At 42.1% G+C, this 22,401-nt stretch overlaps 1 protein-coding gene across 1 annotated transcript in view; it reads left to right on the top strand.

Annotated features, from left to right (window-relative positions):
- Window positions 1–22,401, top strand: part of ADAMTSL1 (ADAMTS like 1) — a 731,427-nt gene that overhangs the window by 481,979 nt on the left and 227,047 nt on the right. The window contains exon 15 of the mRNA XM_069239462.1: window positions 4,354–4,483. Within this exon, the coding sequence (XP_069095563.1) occupies window positions 4,354–4,483 (130 nt within the window). The remainder of the gene's footprint in view (window positions 1–4,353; window positions 4,484–22,401) is intronic.

Below are 22,401 nucleotides of genomic sequence, written 5' to 3'. Positions count from 1 at the left end.
TACCTACACTTCCTGTCTCTTTATCTCAGTCTTGTGGATTATTTTTCATTTCTCCTTTCTCACATTGTCACTTTTTCCCAAACATTTTTTCTTCAGTTTTTCCTTTCTCTCTCATTCTCTCTCTCTCTCTCTCTCTCTCGCTGACATAACTTGGCAGACCTATTTTACTCCATCAGGGTGACTGTGTAAATTACTCAGCCTCCCTGATAGAGTACCCGCCTGTCAAATTTAGAAACGTCCAACAGCCCGACTGACATTTCTACCATTCAAAGGAGCCACTACCAAGGCATTCCCTGTGAATGTATTGGAATGTTGCCTTACAGCTCTGTCAAACATGACATTGTATGGTAAAGTTTAAAAACTATTTAAATTTGCAAAATGTTTTTTTGTTTATGAAAATTTGAAAAAAACATTACCATGCTTGCCAAGGGAGTCATCTCCCATGCGAGGGGGCATTTTTAACTTTTTACTGCCCTTTACCCCTAGGGTTTTCCTGCTGGTGATGGGCAGTAAAATCAATGGCTATTTGTCTGTCTATATAAATTTGGCAGGCAGACATATAGGCATTTCTACAATGGCCCTTACTCCCTTGAGTGTCAGTGAAGTTTAACTACATCTCCGCTGTTGCCAATCTATGATCCGCCCGCATATAAATTCTCTGGGTTCACATTTATATTGGTAGTAAGTGTACTCCATCATCATTGCGATGGAACATGTCTATCACCATTATACAAATCAGGCCCTAAATCCCAGTGCCCTAAAATGAGCGCTGGTGCTCAGATGAAGGACTCCAGGCGATAACTACTGCCCACTGCATGATATAAGCAGTGCATTACACAGATATATGAGTCCAGAAATAGCTTCCAGGTCTGCTTTCCCTAATAATTGTGAGTTTTTTAGCACATTAGAGAAGAACAGTTCCCACCGAGGTCTTTTTTATGTCTGATTTGCTTTTTGATACTGAACACACATTGTTGAAAACCGTGGGTCTTACATTTGCAGAAACACTTGCATGCTCGTATTCCTTGGCATTATTTTGTGTAATCTTGTGACGTCTGTTTAGTGGAAACAGCTAATGTAACTCATATTATAATCAAATGAAACCTCGTTGCTGCATAAATTGTATCTTTACGTGCCATTGTTTGCTTACAGAACACCAGAGTATATCTTGCACAAAGTTTACACAGATGCAAAGAAACGGAGCACGTACTTCCTGTTACATTTTCTGCTGCTTGCTTATTTGGGAATGGAGAAAAATGCATTCCATACTAAAGTGCTATACCACTTTAAAAACAATCACACAAACTGATCTCCCTGTGTTATTGTTGAGTTTACAAAATTAGGAAATGAGCAATAGCATTTGTTTCAGATTTCGACATGATAGGGCTGAGACCCTCGTTACGAGTGCAGCGGCAATTGCAATGGGCGGGGAGGGGCTGACATGAGTTAATTATTTACCCCATCAGAATTATGAGATCCCCAGTAATCCCACGGTTCCTGTGTGTTTCACCAACCACTTCGACGGATCTGTCAGTAATTCCTAATTTCTTGGGAAACATCCGGATACACCTGGTGATGCCCAGTTATTGACACTCACTCCCAGAGTTACAAGTGCTCGAGGTATTGGTAGTGGCGGAAGGGGGGGGGGGAGTTACTGGAATCTATATTGGGATATCCGAAATGAATCTCCAAGCCTGAGGCTAAATAATTATTACATTATTTTCTACATACGCAGCACCAACATAAATCAGCTCGTTCAACACTTTTTTTTAAATCAAGAGCTATTTACGCACTGGTATATGTCTTTGTTAAAGGCCCTCTTAAAAAAGTAAACTCATCAATTTTCAACAGAGGCTTCACATATTTATCGCCACGGTTCACCACAAATGTCCTCGCTGTTTGCCCTGGTGCAACAATCTGTACGTGATTTTGACAGAAGCCAGGTCTGTTTGTCCCCTTCCTTATCAAGTAGGCAGCAAACAAGGTTTTAAATGGATTAGTTGTGTTTTTGTACCAGTGCGAAGATAACGTTATTGTTCCCTGTGTTTACCAGTATGTTCGGTGAGCGGGCTCTGAGCGCTGTGCGGGCCTGTGTGTGGACACAGCATACACTGCCACAGCGCCTGCATTCCTTTTCACAGCAGACCAGTGACAACTCATCCCGGATGCAGTCACGCGGGTCGGAATGCGATCCAGGTCACAGCCGCCTGGCTGGCAGCACGCGCCCCCAGCAGGTGCGCGGCATCAGGCAGGAGCTGCAGGTGTTTGGCGTGATCGCTGCACTCCAGCAGTGGTTGACGCTAGGTCAGAGGTCAAGTGCCGCGAACTAAACAAGAAGAAGAGATATGCATCACTTAGCCCTTATATGCCGGACAAGGATTTTGGAAACTGGTTAATTAAAAACCTGTTTTTTGTTTGAGTGTACTGAGTGATCAAAGTAACAGACTAGGCTCTCAGAAGGTCAAGTCACTGCTTTTATTGTGGCATTCTTTGCGATCTTGTGCAAGTTTGTTTAGATGATTGGTATTGAGTAGGCTGAGCAAGGCAGTGTCACTGTATTCCTATCCCCAGTGTCTGTGTGAATTCAGTATACCAGTTTCAGTGTTTTACTGCCCCTGTGTTTGAGTATTCTATATTCATTGACGTGTTGCCAGCGTATTGCTTGCCCCCGTGTCTAGGTAACCTGTAATCCCCGTCCTAGTGTAAATTAATTCTCTCTTACTGTCTCTATGTATTAAATGCCTCCGTGTTGGTGTATTCTGTATTCCCTACCTGAGTTACACTGTATACCCTGTCCCAGTGTCAGTGTATTTCTTGTCCCCTCTCAGTGTATTCCCTGTCCCAGTGTCAGTGTATTCCCTGTCCCAGTTTCACTGCATTCCCTATCATAGCTTCAGTGTTTTAGCTGTTCCCATGCCGGTGTCTTCCCTTTCACACTTTCAGCGTGTTCCCTGTCACCGTGTCCGTGTGTTCCCTCTCCTAGTGTCGGTTTGTTGCCCGTGTCAGTGTGTTCCCTGTATTCCTCTACTGGTGTCTGTGCATTGCCTGTCCTAGAGTCAGTGTATATTCCTGTCCCAGTGTCAGTGTGTTCCCTCTCCTAGTTTTAGTGTGTTCCCTGTCCCAGTGTCAGTGTGTTCCATGTCTCAGTGTGTTCCCTGTCCCAGTGTGGGTGTGTTCCCTCTCCCGGTGTCTGAGTGTTCCCTGCCCCAGTGTGTTCCCTGTCACATTGCCTGTGTATTGTGTATTCCCTGCATTTGTGTGTATTTACTGCCCGCTGCCAGCATATCTTCTCTTCAGATGTCAGCGTCCCTTTGCCAATGTCACCCTATTGTCCTTCCCAGTTATTGTATACCTTGTCACACATTTTTGGCATTCATACTTTTCAGGCAAACAGTTTAATCTGCAGTATATTGTAAAGCATATATGCAAAAGAACTCATGCAAACTTACTTTCTTACCAGGGAACAGCCATAAAATTGGATGAGAAATACCCTTTCCATTCAGTTCGGATTGTTGGTATTTAAAAAAATGTCAGTGCCATTGTGTTTATTTCGCTTCAGCTTCGATTAGCTGGAGACTTCGTAGAAGTGCTCATGGTTTTTCTTTAATGAGTATGTCTGTGACGGAGCCTACCGCGACCATCATACTGCCACCTTTCTCTGCTGGCAGAGATACACTGATGTTGGACTAGGGCCATCCAGGGCCTCCTGGGTGTTTGGGTCAACTGACTACATGGATCGTTGATCAGTGTCGTTCTGTAAGAACAAGTGACTATCATCCCCCTCATCCAGGATGCTTTGTCTATGAAACGCAAAGGAGGCAGTATAGAAGCAACCATGGCATGTTTTTTTACTTTCTTCAGGCCCACACCTTCATTGAGTGATGTGACTTTATCCAGGAAGCACTTATCACTTTTGTTTCAATCACAATGGCACCGCCTTTCATGAATAATCACTGATGAAAACTCTAAGGAGGAAGCCCCTGGCCGATCGGTGGCTACAATTAATTCTGGCCTTAGGAGGGGTTCAAGACGAGGCTGTCTCAGCATGCTCCTATTAAAGCAAACTTGAGTCATTAGTGTTTTTTACAAATTAAGAACCACTAGGAAATGACTTGGTTTCATAATGTACATGAATAGTTGTTCCATCAATCAGGTCATATCATATTCTACCATTTTACGAAGGGACGATTTTGTAAACCATTTTTTAATAGCCACAACCACAGCATGCCTATTGGTATGATATTTAACTTTCCAAAATAAAATGTCATCGGGAGCGTAAAGTCTGATAATAGTTTCAGAAATCTATTTTGAATGTTTACCCTTACATTTTTTTATTAATGTTTTTGTGTACAGGTGTCCAAGAGGCTGTGGTCATTTGCCTGAATAAACAGACAAGGGAGACAGTAGATGTCAGCCTGTGTGTGAGCAGCCGGCGCCCTCCACCGTTGCTGAAAGTGTGTAACCTGGAGCCCTGTCCTCCAAGGTAAGCTTGGTCAAGAAATATTGAAATGTTCATGCATACACAAACACATACTCTCTCTTTCTGTATATATCATCTGTGTGTTTTTTAATTGCACAAAAATGCATTGCCTTTGGGAAGATAGATGTCTGAGAAAGTTTTGTTAGAGTTCCTACTAGTGGCCTGCCCATCACTGCTTTTATCCAGGAGCACATGTTGGAGTTCTGTGAGACATCCTATGAGATATAGGAACAGCTGATTGGCACCTAAGCAAGCCAAAGGTACAGATGAGCTTATATGTATTATTTGAGACTTGTTTGCATTTCAGTAAATGGAACTTCGAGGGCCACTACGAAAATTCAATTCCGCTGGCATACTTTGCGTAATTTCTGGAATTTCGTGTTGCGCTTGCAAATTGAAATTATTTTTATCAAGCAGAAATGACTCCAAACAAAAACTCCATTCCTGACATTATTGAGAAAAAGTCTTTGATTTACAATTGAACCCCGAGATAGCCCATTCAGTAGGCCTACTTTTCGGTTCTTCAGGTGACGTTTAGGAGTCTCATCCCTGGCCTTGTTTTATCCTTTATATAAGCGAAGCTCTTTCTGTGCTTCGCCATGCTGGCGAAGGAGACGGCAGCAGCATGAGAACGCCAGATTTAATGAAAGGTTCCCCGAAGTGGCAGCATGTGATGGAAGCCCTAACTGATTTGAAGTTTCAACCGAGATGGGTGAATGACACTTGATGCTCAATATCCCCTAATGTTGCCTCACACTTAGGAGTCTATTTTGGTGAACAGAAGTATGAGCTGTGCATGTTGATCTCTGTTAGACAGATGGCTGCACAAAGAGGAAACGTGCACCGTGAGCTGCACAGCCTTCTGCATGGGGTGGCCTGCGTAAACTGGAGGAACGTAAATACAGCACATATGCTGAATTAGGATTAATATGGTGGGAATCTACGCACAGCACATGTCCAAAACATATGCTTTCCCAGGACTGAGTGGGTCCATCATTGATTTGTCTTATTCTTGTCTCTCCTTCACAGGAGAGCCTTAGAAGAGATGTCCTGCAAGGGTCTCTATGAGAAGTCAGGGCTTTGGGGGCCTTGAATATGGCATAGGGACCTGGACTCTCACCCACGAGCTAACAAAATATGAGGATACTCTGCGGTTGATGGTGGGCTGACCCCAACTCACCTGGACAGATGCTTTAATCTAGTACAGTACTGTAGATGTTATCTGTTGCTTTCCTGGATACAATGGCAAATATCAAAAGTCTCAGCACCTATTGGTTACATGGACCGAGACCCAAACCGTTGAGAACAAAGACCCATGCCCCCAGATACTTGGTTCTCAGGTTTCAAGATGAATGCTTTTTGTTCTGTCAAGCACAGGTTCTACTACCATAATTGTGGACATTTTCAGCTCTGTACATCTGTTTTTAGTTTTCTGTAATAGGTTTTCTTTGCTGCTTCCTCAGGTTTGTGCAAACAAATGCCATTCATGAGAACCAGATGCATTCTGGCCTAAACAAAACCGTAAACCATCAACAAAGTGTTACTTTTACATAGATGTGAGTTAAGCATTTACAATGTTACTCTATATATAGCTTGCATAATGAATGCCTGCAAATATATGACACTATTTCACCCAGTCAAATTTTCGGGCCCGGTTCACTGAACACATTTTACATCTGCACTCATAGGTTTACTTCCACGCTTGTGTGCAGATGTACCAATGTTTACAATTCTGAAAGGTTTCCAGGAATAATCCTGGATATCTGTGACATCCTCTGGTTTCCAGTAGTACCTTATAAATTGGTTTCTGAATTCCTAGTAAGGTCCATACAAAAACAGTTCCACAGGCTTAATTGTACTGCACAGCTGTGCGTGTGCAAATGCCTTTATAATTTTGCAATTGCCCCTTTTTCCTCAATAGGAAAAACATTTTTGCTTATGGAGAAACACCTTTGATGTGGATCAGAGTACATCTGGCTCCAGTATAGTGCTTAATTTGAGCTGGTGGTAGAAGCCACTGGCACTCATTGTGGGGACCAGCATTCATTTATCTGCATCAGACATTTACCAAGAGCAACAGAGGAAAATCAAACAAAGAAGAAAGATGGAGGAAGAGAAAGACAGAAATAGTGATCGGCATGAGTGCGATAATGGGGCAGGGAGTGTCTGGTAGTGGATTAAAAAGGCCGAAGGTGGATTAAGACTACTCATTCTTTGTATTCAGTGACCAACGTTTATTTTCACTGGCAGTGGATGTGAGCAGATCTGTGGGCACCGGCACTCATTACTTTACAGATTAAGCACTACTCCCATATCCCTGGGTACTTCCCTTAGCTCTCAGACCCATGTGTCAACATTGGGATCTACAGAGCTGGGGGAGCATGGATCTCTCCAGTGTTCTTAGGGGATTAATTTCCCTAGGCTACACTAATAAATAGAATGCCTCAGGTGATGCCAGAAGCCTTTTGCAGGGTAATTATTGTACATTTCCCCATCCATCCAACTTGCTAGGATAAGTCATAAACAACCACAACTACCTATATTCCAAAAGTCACTATTTAAAACCAACCTACACAGCCTTATAGCTAACTTCTCATGGCTATACTGGTTGTTAAAGTCCCTTAAACTGGGTTATAGGCCCAAGCTGCATGCAAGACCTTATAATTAGAGAGAGGGCCATGCCAGAATGGCTAGAATGCTATTAGAACATTCCACCCAATAGATATAGAATGTTCCAAATTAAAAAGGAATGAATGGAAAGGCTAACATTGGAATGTTGGAGCAGAAGGCTTATATCAGCCATTGTGAGCCATGAGCCACCTCCTCGCCTTCAATGGAGCTCCCAACCATCATTCTAATGCGTATTAAATAAATATCAGCACAGGTAATTATTATAAATATTAATAAAGTGAACAAAAGAAAATACCTAGAATTGTATTTGATTGAGTTATTGCTCAAATCCATGCCCATTCTGTCATAATGTACCCTCAATCTCAATAAGTCTTCTCCAAAGAACCAACATCTGGGGGTTTGTATACATTATTGCCTTTCAAATACCTATATAATTGTATTACCATTTCACTGTCCGAAGTTACACCGGCAAGAAGAAAAGCAAAAAGGAAAGTTATTCTCCCTTGTGATAATGTGGTAACTGTATGAAATCTGTGCAGGTGACAAAACATAATAACCACTTCACCTCATATACCACTCTGCCAAATTTGGGCGTGCTCCCTACTTCTTTACACCATGGGAATGAATTTACTCCCGCCTCGAAAGGAGTACATTTTCGACTGTATTCAGAATGGGATGTGAAAAAAAACACTTGTAAATACCCATCAATCTGAGAGTTTGTGGACGCTCCTAAAATAGGCATCCCCCGCCAACTTCCTGCCCATGTGAACAGATTTGCTGCTAGATAATTTTACACTGCATTGGGGTACTGTTGCAGAACATAGATCGTGTTATAAGTTTGCAACTACATTTACTGAATAGCACTTTTTACCACTACAAAAATGTATTTGCGTGTGCGAACTGAAGTTTAACATACAGACATCTCTGTGCAGTGTCTCTTAGTCCAGTGGTACTGCATTCAGCAGGAGTGGGCTTGTCCAACTGCTGGTGTATTCTGGGAAGGGGCACCATTCTCATCAAGCAGTGCACCTGGTAGAGAGCCGTGGGCCTGGCTCTCTGGGTACTCATGGCCTAGCGTTGGAAGTTACCTTAGCACTGCCATTATCACACGGGCTTGATATTCTGTTTTTTACTTTTACATCCTGCCTAAACTGCAAAGGCAGTTTCTAATTTCTGACACTGCATGGCAAGATAAGGTCCATTTTTCAGTTGGAAATTTCCGTTTCCTGATCTTCCACTTTTACAGTACCCAGAGCATTGCCAATTGGTTGCATAAGTTAGGCAGAATGCCCATGGGCAAGTAACAGCTTCTTCCCATTAGCCACTCTTGCCCATAGGTGCACGACTGTCCTTCACATCATCGTTGGGGGAGTCATTTTCATGGTTGCCTCAGCGATCACTCAGAAACAATAAACCGCACCCCTGTCATGGGCATGAGGTAATCTTCTTGGCTGCTTGAGCAGAGGACAGACATGCAGGAGCATTCCTCCCGAATATATCTGTGTTGAATAAAAGTGAAACAGCACTCTAGCCATGAGTCAGCGGAGACTCACCAATCCCTGAGTGATGTCACTCAACCTTATCCCAAATGTAAACTTGCAGGCAGCAGCTCTGATGTAATTACATAGCAGGAGGTAGTCTTTCCAAAGATTGACGTTTTTAAAACCTTTGAAATCATGCATTGACTGTTTCATTCCTATGAAAGGGATATAAACAAGAAACCCAAATCAAGATTTTTTTTAGGAAACGGTGGTCTTTCATAGACGTAAATGCATCTGGTCTGAAATCAAGCGATGGCAGAGTAGGATTTAAAGTTGAACATAAGGGTCCTTTCAGTAGTTAAGATGGGTTTATAGTGAAAACTCACTTGAGGGATGTTTCTGAAATCTGGCCTACAGATGCTGGTGTTTCCCTTTCATAATTTCAGCTTTATATAAGAAAGAGTATATTTCATTTATAAATGAACATAACAGCACAAACCACACAATCTAAAATACTTGGGGAGAACTAATGCAGAAATAGTTGGCAAAGGCTCACGGTCCACAATGAAGATGCAGCCAAATGTGCTGACATTACATTTTAAAAAAAATGCAGATCTCTCTAATTTCCTAGAAGAACCAACGCAAAGCTCCTGGAGGAGCACCCCTGGACCAGCTGCATTCTGGTTAATGGGCTAGTTAATGAGATCAAGTGAAAATTGTGTTGCCCTTAATTTTCACAGGGACATTGGAATGGACTTACACAACAAACCACACAAAATACAGTGGGGCCCTGTGACAGGAACTAGTGTCCTGATTGAGTGTGGTGCTATGTTCTCCAACAGAAGCGGACTGCCACAACACAAGAGGATTTATAGAAGTGAATGTCTCTCGCTTGGATGTCGGTGGCAACATGGACAGCTGAACTTTCCCCATCTGTTTAGCAGAGTACTAACAAAGTGCACAGTGTGTTCACACCACCCAGCAAGTAGAGGATAGTGCCAACAGGGCCAGCACTCCAGCCCCAACCCCTAAGATATGTATAGGGCCCACAAACCACATCAGCTATCTAGAAAAAGACCCTGTGCAGTTTCGTCAATATGCACATGTTACAACGAGTGAAAAGTGAAAAGTCTGTCCTTCCCCAGCCACTCTTTCATTGGATGGCTATCCAGATGTGGACTTCACAGCCTGAACATCCAGAAGATGAGCCAATGTCCATGGTTAACACCCACGAGCAAAGGATCTCCACCAATGGGGAGTTTCTGCAACTGTGCAACTCTAGCAGGAAAAAGGGCACCATAATCCACAAGTCAAGATATCTTTTGTCTGATTGGAAACGGGCACTTGTGCACCTCCAGAAATAGCTATAATACTAGAAGTAGATTTAAGTTTTCACCAAAAAACACAGTCATGATGTTTGTTGCAGTATTTGTTTCTGTTTCTTTAGCACAAAGAAGGTCAAGTATCATGCTAAAATATGAAAGTATTCCTGCTAGACCAGGAGGGAATCGTGCACCCCGTTGAGATGAAGGCTATATCCCAGGCAATTGGATACAGTATGGTGCATATGATTCTCCTTGGTGTAGCTGAAAGGTGCGCATGACAACTCTAAAACAACACTCCACATAAAACCGGTGGATGCCATATCTAAGTATTTCATAAAATGCAGAATCTTCTCTTCTACTTAGAGCAATCTCAAAATCGAGACATGGGCCTTTTTGGCTTGATCCAAGGTGCAGGGCTTCCAAAAACCTACAAAGAAGCATAAGCCTTAAAGATCACAATTCAGTGTGATAAGCCTCATACTTTAAATGGATATGTAAACTTATAAGGCACACAGCTGTTCAACTGAGTGTCCCGGCGCACAAGACTACAGGTCTTGAGAAGCACAGACAATCAAATCTGATTAAAAAGACACGTTTTCAACTTTTCTAAAAACTGGTTGACAAGAGACAGCCCTTAATTCTAAAATGAGCTTATTCCAAACTGTGGCCTTTGGAAAGCAGCACATCTGCCACCAGATCTGGTCTTCTGCACTCTAGGGATCACTACCAGTGATTTATTGCCTGATCTCTGATTGCAGGAAGGATGGTGGAAGCTAAGCATGATTCTTAGCTATTCGGCCCCAGATTGGTAAAGGGACCCATGGATCTTTCAATCGTAAGAAGAGACTAAAATGCAATATCTACTATAACACTCAGTGCCTCAAGATGTGATGTTCCCCAGTGCTGGACATGCCCTTTTTGCAGGGTTATCCCCAAACATTTTGCCTTCTTCCTCCTATTTTTTCTGGCCTGTATAGGTTGGCTTTAGGACTCTGGGCACTTTACCCCTGCTAACCAGTGCTAAACTGCATGTGCGCTCTGTCTAAATTATATTGGTGATTGGTTTCTCTATGATTAGCATATTTCACTTACTAGTAAGTCCCTAGTATAGTGCACCCGGTGTGCCCAAGGTCTGTAAATCAAATGCCACTGATGGACCCACATGACTAGCCCTGCAAACATGTCTCAGGCCTGCCATTGCAGTGTCTGTATGGGCAGTTTTAAACTGCCATTTCTACCTGGCAAGTGCACCCACTTGCCAGGCTCAAAATCTTCCCTTTTACTACATGTAGGTCACAAGCTACGAAGGGTGTGAGTAGGGGTTATCTTAGGTGTGTGACTCCCTTACCTTGACTAGAGTGAGGGTCCCTACTTGGACAGAGTGCATCCCACTGCTGCCTAGAGACCCCTATTGCTAACACCCAGCCAGAGCCCAGTCCCTGAGAAAAAAGATTTTCAGAGAAGAAACTAACTCCAGATGGAAGTAGAGCAAGAGGCCACAACTTGAAAACATACTTTGGTCCTCATTATAAGTGGTATAATTTCACGTGGAACGAAAACTGCATGTAAAAGTATGACAGTAAATATCTACAGATTTAGCATTATCTGATCTACCAATGTCAGTCCCGATAATTCTGCGCCCTGAGATACCGGACCTGTCTGTGCAGAGCTATGGGCTGAGGGCAGCATTATAGTCAGGCCCCCGTTCAACCATTGTGTCATTTGGAGGGAGCACACAATGTTCCCCCATCCATACAACCACAAGCATTTTGTCCACATGCCCCAACCTACCTTCTAAACGATGATGGGTCTTTTTCCAGGTATTTTCAGCCTGTAGACTGCAGGTAGAAATTTCCTGTGACTTGCTTGCCTGAATCGGAGAAGACTACATAGAAAGGGACTCTATCTCTGAGACATGTGGTTATTCTCCATTTTGGGACAAGAGCTTATGATTAGGGGATACCATCTGGAATACCAGGTTCTGGCACCTCAGTCTCCCTGTACCAAATCTGGTAATGAGCACAAATGGCAGTCACTATCCATTATTGAACCGTCCATGCCACCATATGCCAAGATATTCACATAGTTAGCATTAGTAAAAGTCAGAGAGAATCCAGGGTCAGATATCTAAATGACAAAAAGACAAAGTTCTAGAGGCACCTCCAGTGCTTAATTTGGAAATAAAAACATGCCAGTACCCAAAGCTATCTTCTGAAACATGCGGATACTGCAATTAAATATGTGAGCACAGAATACTAAGGCAGCATACCCCTGAAACAATCTCTGCCTTTTACCGCCACACCCTACCCCTTCAGCTCACTCTTGCAGCTTTCTGCTTTTGTAATGCTTTCTGGTTTTTCTCTTCCTCCCTGCACCAGAAACCACTGGCTCAAATTAAGCACTGGGTACCTCACACTTGTGGTATGCCCATTTTAGGGCTGTAGGTGTGGTCGGTGGATAGTTATGTCAATGGACAGGTCTTGGCCCCTCCATCTTTGCTACCCGAGCTTAACGTTGGTGCTGCACTAGCTTTTAAAAATGCCGTCAGATGGGGAAAAGTGGGTAACAATTGTGTCTCACCATCATTTGAACAGAATGGCTGCATAAATAATTGATGGCGAGATAAACCCGCTCAAACTTATTTAAATTCCCTTTATTTAACTGTATTTATTACCATTTTATTGTTAAAGGGCAGGGCCATAGAGCGTGACAGGGACGAAGGGGGAGTGCTTGTGCACTCCCCTCTATGCACATGTGTGTTTGGCCGGCTGGCTCGGGCCGGCCAAACACACATGCGCACTGGGCTCTCTCCAACCCGGCACTGTGTTGTGGGGTTGTAGAGAGAAGGCAGAGGCTCCCAGTCTGCCTCAGAACGCCAAGCCAGGGCGCTCTGGCCAATCTGAACTCTGCTTTCACACAGCCAGCAGCATGAGAGCAGCGTTCGGATTGGCCGCAGGGCAGACTGGGAGCCTGTGGTGGAGGCTGAAGAAGGGCATGGTGGGGAATCAGGTAAGTGTTTATTTTGTAATTTTTATGTTTTGTCTTTTTCCCCAACCTCACCCGCCCCTTATCCGTGCCACGAACCGCTCCTTTAAACTGCATGTGCAGATCTGCAGAGAATAGTATGCTCTTCATTCCCATAGTTGAGAGAGAGGTGGGGCATCATGACCCACTCAAGGCATTGCATTTTCCTATGGCTCCTCCCCACTTTTAACAAAAGTAATACAAACATATTATTACACTTTGTGCATCTGCATTTTACAGGATACAGACACCCACACACAGCTACAAACAGATCTAAACATATTACATACTGGATGGGCCTGTAGATGTTATCCATTAACAAGATAATAGACAGACAAAGAAAGGGAAATCAAAGCCAGACTATTAGGAAAAAAAGAAATTCCTGCAGCATTGAGCTGGCAAACCTCTGAAAATGAATATTCCAGCGTCCCAATGAGCACATAAGATGTGCATCAGAAACTTAGGTGACATGGTATGTGCTTGCTTCAAGAGCAATGTTCCTTACATTTGTTTTTGCTACGCCCCTTGTTTCCTTTCACCTGTTCCTTTTTGGGTTACTCATTAGTTAGCAGAACACAAAGTGCGAGCGTCAATGGAAAGGCACAGGAAACCCACTGCTATTTTAAATTACCTTCCTGAAGAAATATCCTTTGCGTTTGAAAAAGACACAGGTTCCTGGAACAGGAAAGAAAGACTGGGGGCATTTTTTCTCCTTTTAGCCATTTGCGCCCTTTTTCCTAGCATCTCCAGTGGTTCTCGTCTAGGTCAGTCGGTATCTTTGGATCAGCGAAAGTAACAAGCTTCCGACAACAATTTACCTCACAGTGTCGGCCATAAGGACTAAACTTCTGAACCCCTCTGAGGAGGTAAACCGCGCTGTAGTCTCAATATGGAGACATTTTATTTTTAAAACCGTTCAAAATGTGGTTCTCATTACAGATTTAAATTACCCAACAATGCTGAAGGTAGCTGTATCAGACATACACCATTGCACTCACGTGTGAATATTGTTGCACTGTACTTTAAGGATGCTTTGAAACAACAGCGCTAAATGCGCTTCTTAGAATTTTGACTTTTATACACACATAACCATTGCCCTTCCAGAAGGAAGGGCCCCATAATTTAGTCAGCCCTGGAGCATAGTTTGGTCCTCCACTGCCGAATAATTCCAGTAGCCTTCCTCGTTGGCTTGTCACCATAGTCCACTCAGACCTACATTCCTGAGCAAAGCTTTCCCACATGTGAAACACCAGGAGCACTATAGAAGGATCACAAGCTTCACAAATGACACGTGCCAAAGCAATATAAAACTCCTCTTAGGAGGGCATTTTAAGGATCATCATAGTGCAAATCGTTTATCCCGTACTTTGTTTGTGTCATCAACACGAAAAACCTCTCCTGCTACATGTAACAAAATATCTGACCACATGCTTTAGCACAGTATAACAATAATTCGCCCTTAAAAAGTCTGTTGTGTTTAACGCCTGCTTTCCACAATATGTGAGCCAGGTCTTCTGGCTTTGTCGTAGCTTTTCAAAATAAACAGACTAAACCTGTGGATGTGACATGAAGTTTCCCAGTGAACCAGTAAGCCTATGGCCTTTCCCATTGGCTTAACACAGTAAAACCGTCACAGGTCTACGGAGTTGTGCATAAGCTGAAAACCATCATGGATACAGTTTTAAAATTAATAATATGTGCACAATTGTAATAGGCAAAATGAGTCCTCTCAAAGGGTTTATACCAGGTTTATTAGTGTGAAGATCGTCTATCCCTAGAGTTCGTTAGAGGGGATACAACATTGACACCAGCACTCTTAACCTACTAAGGTAACCACTGAAATGTTATGTTACAATTACCGGTCTGCAGTTTGTAAAACAGTATAATAACAATCCACAGCTAAATGCCTACTGGCTTTAACAAATGCTTTTCACAACGAAAAGCATAAAAACCAGATCATACCATCTTACATAACTTTTCCCAATGACCTAATCAAGCCTATTGCCTTTCTTATTGGCTTGCCACCAAAGCCAAATCAGGCTTACTGTGGTGTTGCTTTCCCACAAGACAACCATCGGACATATAGTCATAAAGTTTAAACTGTACACAAGATTATAATTGGCACAGCAAAATACTGTCCCTCCTAGCAGGGTCTAACAAAGATTATCGCAGTGCAAATCATCTATTGCCACAGATTGTCAGAAAAGGGAACCAATACCAAGCCCATGGTTTCACCATAACCAACACAATGCTCTTCCATTGAGCAAAAGCTTTCCTGTAAGCTAAAGTGTAATACAAGTATTTATTTTCTGTGGAAGCACACTTCTGCCCAATGAAATGCTGTATGCAAAATAACCAATATATGTGGGTCGAGCCCAGCGAAAGCTTTTTTTCTGTTGATCTTATAAGGTCTGGTGCCAGCTAAGCTATCAAGCCAGACCTAAAAAGACAGCCAATAAAAAGGGAGGCAAAGACTGACATGGAATGTAAGATGGTTTGGTTGTTTCTCTTGTTCATCTAAAAAAAAAAAAAAAAATATATATATATATATATATATATATATATGCTGAAAAACAAAGGTTACAGGGACATTATAGTTAGGTTCTGAATTTACTCGCACAAAACCATTGAAATTCTTCATTAGTTATAGTTATGGTTAACTCAAGTAACTTGAACTCGCGCCCTAAGGTAACTATAACTCGGCCCTTCGCCATGCACAGTTTTCTCATCAATAATGTTTTGCAGATGTTGCAGTGACAATATCAAGATGCCACAGAAGGTGTCATCAATGATGTAATATGTGGAGTAGGTAGATGTGCATGGCGAAGGCACAAGTTATAGTTACCTTAGGGCTTGAGTTCTAGTTACTTTCTATGAATTTATATAGTTTTGTTAGCATGCACATATATAAATATAATCAGCACAGCGTTCTGCAGAAGGGGGTTGGCCAAAGGGCCTGGCCAATAGCCAGACCCAGCACCCAACCCTCCTGCGTGCACCCAAACCCAAGCTGCGCACAGCCTTCACCCATGCACAGCATGAGGTTGAAAACAGTGTTTTCTTTTTTTTTTTCAATTTATCTCTGGATCTGCGGATCCACTAGTGGATCTGCAGATCCACAGATCCACGGATCCACCCGTGGAAACGCGGATCGGACAAAAAAAATAACTGGAAAGGACCCCTCTATGTGTCCTATGGGGTCAGGATACCTGTATCCTGACCCCTTATGCGTTTTTGCACTCTTACTTTCCCACCCCCCTAGCCGATGCGACAAACAAATTAGCAGCCACAACCTTTCCGTCAAGTTGCAGTAAGCCAATCAGGGCCTGGCTTTTCCCCCAGATCTGGGATTCCAGACCTGGATCCGCTGAGGATCCAAGTCCCTAAATATCTATATATTTTAAACTCTAATAACTCAGAAAGTATTGAATGTATTTACAAAAAGTGTAATCTGCATAACAAGATCTAGCTTTCTTCCAAATTTGGTGTAATTCTGTTCAGCAGTTTGGGCTGTAGGTGTGTCTAAAGGCCCTATGGGAAAATTAATGAGAAAACACGTTTTGGGGCCCCCCTTTTTCTCAGCCCTGCTTGACAGATCACCCCCAAACTTTTAGGATAACAACTGAACTGAGCAAAGTATATGTTTTATATGTTTAGAAAATTTCGTGAAGATTTGTAAAGCGGTGCAAAAGATATTGGCAAAACAAACAATGCGCTTCCTATGTAAACTAGGTCCTAATTTTAAATACCTACTGGCAAGTGCCAGTAGGTAATATATATATATATATATATATATATACATATATATGTCAAAACAAGGCCCTTTCAGGGTTAGAGTGACACATAATTTATGCAAAAAACAAAGGAGAACTCTGGGAAGTTCCCAAATTTAGGTGGAGAGCAGCTCTTGTAAGGAGCACCCTGCAACACCAACGACACTCTAGATTTGCTCACCTCAAATGTCTGCTTATCTAGCAAAGTTTTTAAGCATAGGATCAGCACAGTGCTATCCACGCCGAGATAGATAATGACAAAGGGGGTTATTACAACTTTGGAGGAGGTGTTAATCCGTCCCAAAAGTGACGGTAAAGTGACTGATATACCACCAGCCGTATTACGAGTCCATTATATCCTATGGAACTCGTAATACGGCTGGTGGTATATCCGCCACATTTGAGACGGATTAACACCTCCTCCAAAGTTGTAATAACCCCTAAAGTCTTTTGCCATTTGTACAGCAAAATCTTTAAGCATAGGATTGACACAGTGTCATCCTCGCCGAGCTGTAAAATGACAAAAGCCATTTACCACTCCAGGCACAGTATTCCAGCTTTGGACTGGTCAAATACCGTCCAAGCCAACCTGGAATGAGTAAAGCAACCCCTGACACGTGTTTTGCTCTCATTAGAGCTCTTCAGAGGGGTTTAGCTTTGTTCAGACACAAGGGAGCACCCAGTATAAGTCAAAACAAGGCCCTTTCAGGGTTAGAGTGACGCATAATTTATGCAAAAAACAAAGAACTCTGGGAAGTTCCCAAATTTAGGTGGAGAGCAGCTCTTGTAAGGAGCACCCTGCGACACCAGCGACACTATTCACATCCCTGGATTGAGGGTATCGCCACCCTGACACCTTAGCTCACTTTTTAGTTTATTTTTCAGCCCCAGGGACCATGTCTTGTTATTCAAATTGGTGTCTGCAACTTTCTGTCCAGGTTGCGGACAGCCAGTCACTGCATTCCTGCTACTGCTTGCATACACGAATATGCCGTGTCACTTCGCAGCCAAGAGATATACAAATGTATTTCCCCTTTAATTTCCCTTGAACTACTGAACAGATTTAAATCAAATATACAAAAGCGTAATCTGCAAACCAAAACCTACTTTTTTGCAAATGTTCATGTAATTCCATACAACTGCTAGGGCTGTAGCTTTGTTCCAAGATTTTACAGAAATTAACATGGAAAACACAACTTTTTTTTACTGCCCCTCCCCCCTTTTTCTCATCCTTGCTTGACGGATCACCACAAACTTCGCATGCGCAACAAGAATCAAAGGTACACTTTTTTGGACACTTTTGTGAGGATTCTTCAAACGGTGCCAAAGATATAGCCAAGTCAAAAAATGCTTTTTCTTTGGAAACATGGTCCTAACTATAAGTATTTATTGGTGATCGCCAGTAGGTTTCAAATATATATTGAAAGATATAAATGTGTAAAAATGCACAAATGCATTTTTCAATCATGCCTTCATTAAAAGCTTTTCACCCCAAAAAAATGCCACTTTCACACCGATCTCTAGTTTATAGTTGTGTTTTAGACCACATATGAGGCTCTGTTAACCTCCATATCTTCATGGTGGAAGTACATTCTACTCTAAGTGTGAATGGCCTGAAGGCTTTGAGGAAGAGAATTAGCATTCTAGATACTACTTTGGCTGTATTGCATCCTACATAAATGTAGGTATTCACTTACCTTAGCCACAATGTAGGTAGTGGCAGAACAGAAACTACAACTCCAGCTTAAACTGCACTTTGTGCAATTTGCAGTCCAAAGACGTCAGTCTGTTCTTATGGAAGGGACCTCTCTCAGAACCTTCTTTAATGCTAAAAGCACTGATGCTGTAACAGAACTCACGCATAAATACATTGAAAATGGGGCATAATCTAATTTGCCTGGGAGCGTAACCCATGCATAGAAGGGTAGTCCCACTTGGGTCTGTGCATGTACCATTTACCAAACATGCACAGGAATGACCCACCCTCCAAGAAAGACATAATATGTAGACCAGTGGTTCCCAACCTGTGGTCCACAGACCCCTGGGGGTCTGCGAAGCCTCCTCAGGGGGTCCATGACTGCTTACAAAATTAAATAATATTAACAGATTAGGTCCCTAGCTTTCAGTAATGACTCAGTAGGCGGTCCCCGGATTCCAATAATGATTCAGTGGGGATCCCCGAGTTCCAATAATGATAAAGTGGGGGTCCACAGAAGTCAAAAGGTTGGGATATATTGATGTAGACTTTTTGTCACTAATCTCGAAATTCACTTGCCAGACGGCAATTGATTGGCTCTTTTTTCTCTCAGTGCGTACCTTTTGCTAGACTCACCATTATGTTCATTTTACAAACCCAGCAACTCAATTGACCAAGATCTACATCTCACTTACATATGTTCGAATGGCACTTTCATGTGTGTTAAAAAATCATGACCTGCTTTATATTTCATATCTTCATTACTTCAACATTTTGTTTAAACTGCTTACCTAGGAAAACAATTACCAACAACTTTCTAGAAAAAATAAGGTGAATATAGGTTCTTTTTTCGTTTTCAGGCAGAAAACCAGAGCCAGTCTGTTTAATAAACAAGCTCTTAGTGATTTATGATTCCTGAAACAGTGGCAAGGATTTCGTGAAAAATGACCCATCCTTACTCGCAGTGGCCACTGAGAAATCATTGACTCTTTCTTTTGTTAGATTTAAATATTTCATCGTGTTTTTCTAGAGTTTTGGTACTCTATCACGCTTCTTGTGTTGATCCATCTCGCTCTGTTGTTCATTTATTGTTTGTTTCAAGCGTTATTATTTTAAGGTGAGATGTGCAGCAGATGTGTTTTTCCCTTCACTCCTTTGAAGACCCTCGCAGAAAAAGATTTGTATTAATTATGAGCAGAAATGTTGGCACTGTGGTCCTGAAAGATTCTTTGATAGTTTGGAGGCCATATGGGTACCAGTCCAAAGCAGGATAAATTAATTTGATTTATAGTATAAAAAGATATGTCTAGCTGTCATCCCTTAGTCACGGAACCAAGAGCCCTTATTTATGTCTTTCAAATGCAAGATGCATTTATCAGCTATTCACCTCATTGTTTGTAGGGTCACTACCCGGTTGTATGGATTTAATCTAAATTACTGGCACTTTCCTATCCCTCTTGTGCTTTAGGTTAAGTAGTTAAATATTGCTTCATATGCCCACCATATTGTTAACAGAACAGATAAGCGGCAGTCTGCTTTCTTGTCTACAGCCAACCAAATACTCACACCAGAAAAGAAATATGTCGTAAGGGACACACACACTTCCCTAGTAATCGATGCATGTCAGTGACATCAGCAGCAAATTGCCCCAAATTGGGCTCTCTTTTTATACTGTTTGCTCTGCATAGGGGCTGAACAAAGAAAAATATTTTTTCATTTATATGAATTCCAGATGCAAAAAAAGCAAGGGTTACATTAAGAAATATGCAATGTTTAAAATGAAAAACATATTTTTATATGTTCACCCATTTTAAGATACTGCAGTGAACAGTGGTTGTTTTACTTCCACCTTCTAAAAGTAGGAAATAAAATACCTTCTCATTTTAAGACCTTTTGAGCCATGTGAAGCCAACTCTTCGATGTGTGCACAAGGCTGTTCTTTTTTAATTATGCCTGTTTCTTGCAATTGGTCCTCGTGAATGGCCAACTCTGGCAAACACTATGTCATCTTTGAAGTAAAAAGAAGTGGTATGTATCTCTCTCTCTGGCATCTTTGTGTTCTGCCGTTGTTTCGGCTCTTCTCAAACGCAGGAAAAGTGTGATTCCTACCTGCCACTGCATTAAAATAAACATCAGGCTCTTAAAATGTTTTCTCAATTTGTATTTTTTCCAAAGCCTTCCATCAGTTTCCTTTTGTCATTCTTCTTCACCTTTTTGTTGTTTTGTAGGTAAGACATTCATTTTTTAAGGATTTGCGGATTCGCTGCCTTCAGTTGTACTGCTATTTGATATGTCATATCCTTGTTCTTCACTCTTCCCCACTTGCAAAATTGCTGAGAGTACATATATCTTGACCCCTGCCCATGCTGATAAAGGAATTGACTACTGAATATAGAATATAGAATTGACTACTGAATATAGATGCCCACAAAATCATGGTACAAGAATATTGAGGACAGTGTATTGAGGGTCAAAATATCAAAAGGTAGGTGCATATAGGGAAGTATAGATTTACAATTCCTAACCCCACATCTATGTATCTTGAAGGTATACATACTGCATAGGTGCATGTTTGTGAAGTTAGGCATAAATAATCTAGACTCACCAGTCAATATTTTTTATATTTTGTCCTTGATATTCTGCCCCAATGATAAGGTGAGGTAACACATAAAATATCTTTGGCCACACTCCACCATCAGCCTGCCAGGTGGGTGTCTTCCAAGGGTAGAAAATGATGGAGCACTGGAGCCATTCCCTCTAAATTGGTTACCTGACGGACCTTTATTGTTGAGTTGAGAAGTGAAGGGAGCTGGTATTAATCAAAACAGGTGACAATTATCAGTGTAACACATTAGGCTACACAATGAGGACCAGGAATCAGAAATAAAGATAAAAAGTTTCCTTACAAGTTAACAATCAGGTTAATATAAAGTAGTCTCAGAAACATGCAGTAAAGATACAAGATCACAACAGGATAACTAAATCTCCCGAAGAACGTTAGGTGAATCAGCATAAGATAAACCAAAAGCTTAGTTAGAGGAATACAGAAAATTGACAATAAAACCTGGTGCTCCGAGAAAATTCTTCCATCTTTTCTCCTAAACATAAGTAATGTCTAAAGTTATCTAGCTTTGGACCTAAATAAACCAAATTGAGTAAATTAGAAAAAATCTCAAATAGTCGGGGAATGTTGAAAAGTGAGAACAATTAATATGCTCTTGCACATCAGGAAAGGTGTCAGCATTTCAGAAGCTCGGTCAGGAGTCTTCTAGAGAAAGATTCATGTCCTCATTAGGACTTTGGCGGTCCCACCACGGAACCGCCAAAGCTGCAGGGAGGACCCCACTGTCATACCGGTGGTGACCTCCAAGCTTATTATAATGTTCCAGCCGGGCTGACCGGCAGGAATATTACATTAAGGGGGTTATTCTAACTTTGGAGGAGTGTTAATCCGTCCCAAAAGTGACGGTAAAGTGACGGATATACCACCAGCCGTATTACGAGTTCCATAGGATATAATGGACTCGTAATACGGCTGGTGGTAAATCCGTCACTTTTCCGTCACTTTTGGGACGGATTAACACCTCCTCCAAAGTTAGAATAACCCCCTAAGTGTTCCCAGCAGGAACAGTGATACAATATTGGCCTGGGCTCCTTTAAGGGAGCTGAAGCCAATATCATAGTACACCAGCAATATCGGAATGTGCACTGTCTGCAAAGCAGACCCCAAGCAGAGACCCACTCTACTAGAAAGCAGGAAGGAGGAGCGGTCCCTTGGGAAAGGGCTTTTGCTCCCCCAATATTTTTATGGCGCAATTCAGTCTTTCTGTCCCCAATAGCCCCTGATCTTCCCTCCTGGGGAGCAGAAAGCCTACTAGCACACCGGGGAATATTTTATTTACGTAGTGTTTTGGGGGGGGCTGCCCAGGCAGCCCCAGGATGGGTCTATCAATGCTCCCACCCCCCAAAAAAAGGGCATAGTTTTTCTGGG

Source organism: Pleurodeles waltl, chromosome 1_2, assembly GCF_031143425.1.
Source record: "Pleurodeles waltl isolate 20211129_DDA chromosome 1_2, aPleWal1.hap1.20221129, whole genome shotgun sequence".
Taxonomy (NCBI): Eukaryota; Metazoa; Chordata; class Amphibia; order Caudata; family Salamandridae; genus Pleurodeles; species Pleurodeles waltl.
Note: the sequence above shows the minus strand (reverse complement) of the source record. Positions and strands in the feature narration are given on the sequence as shown.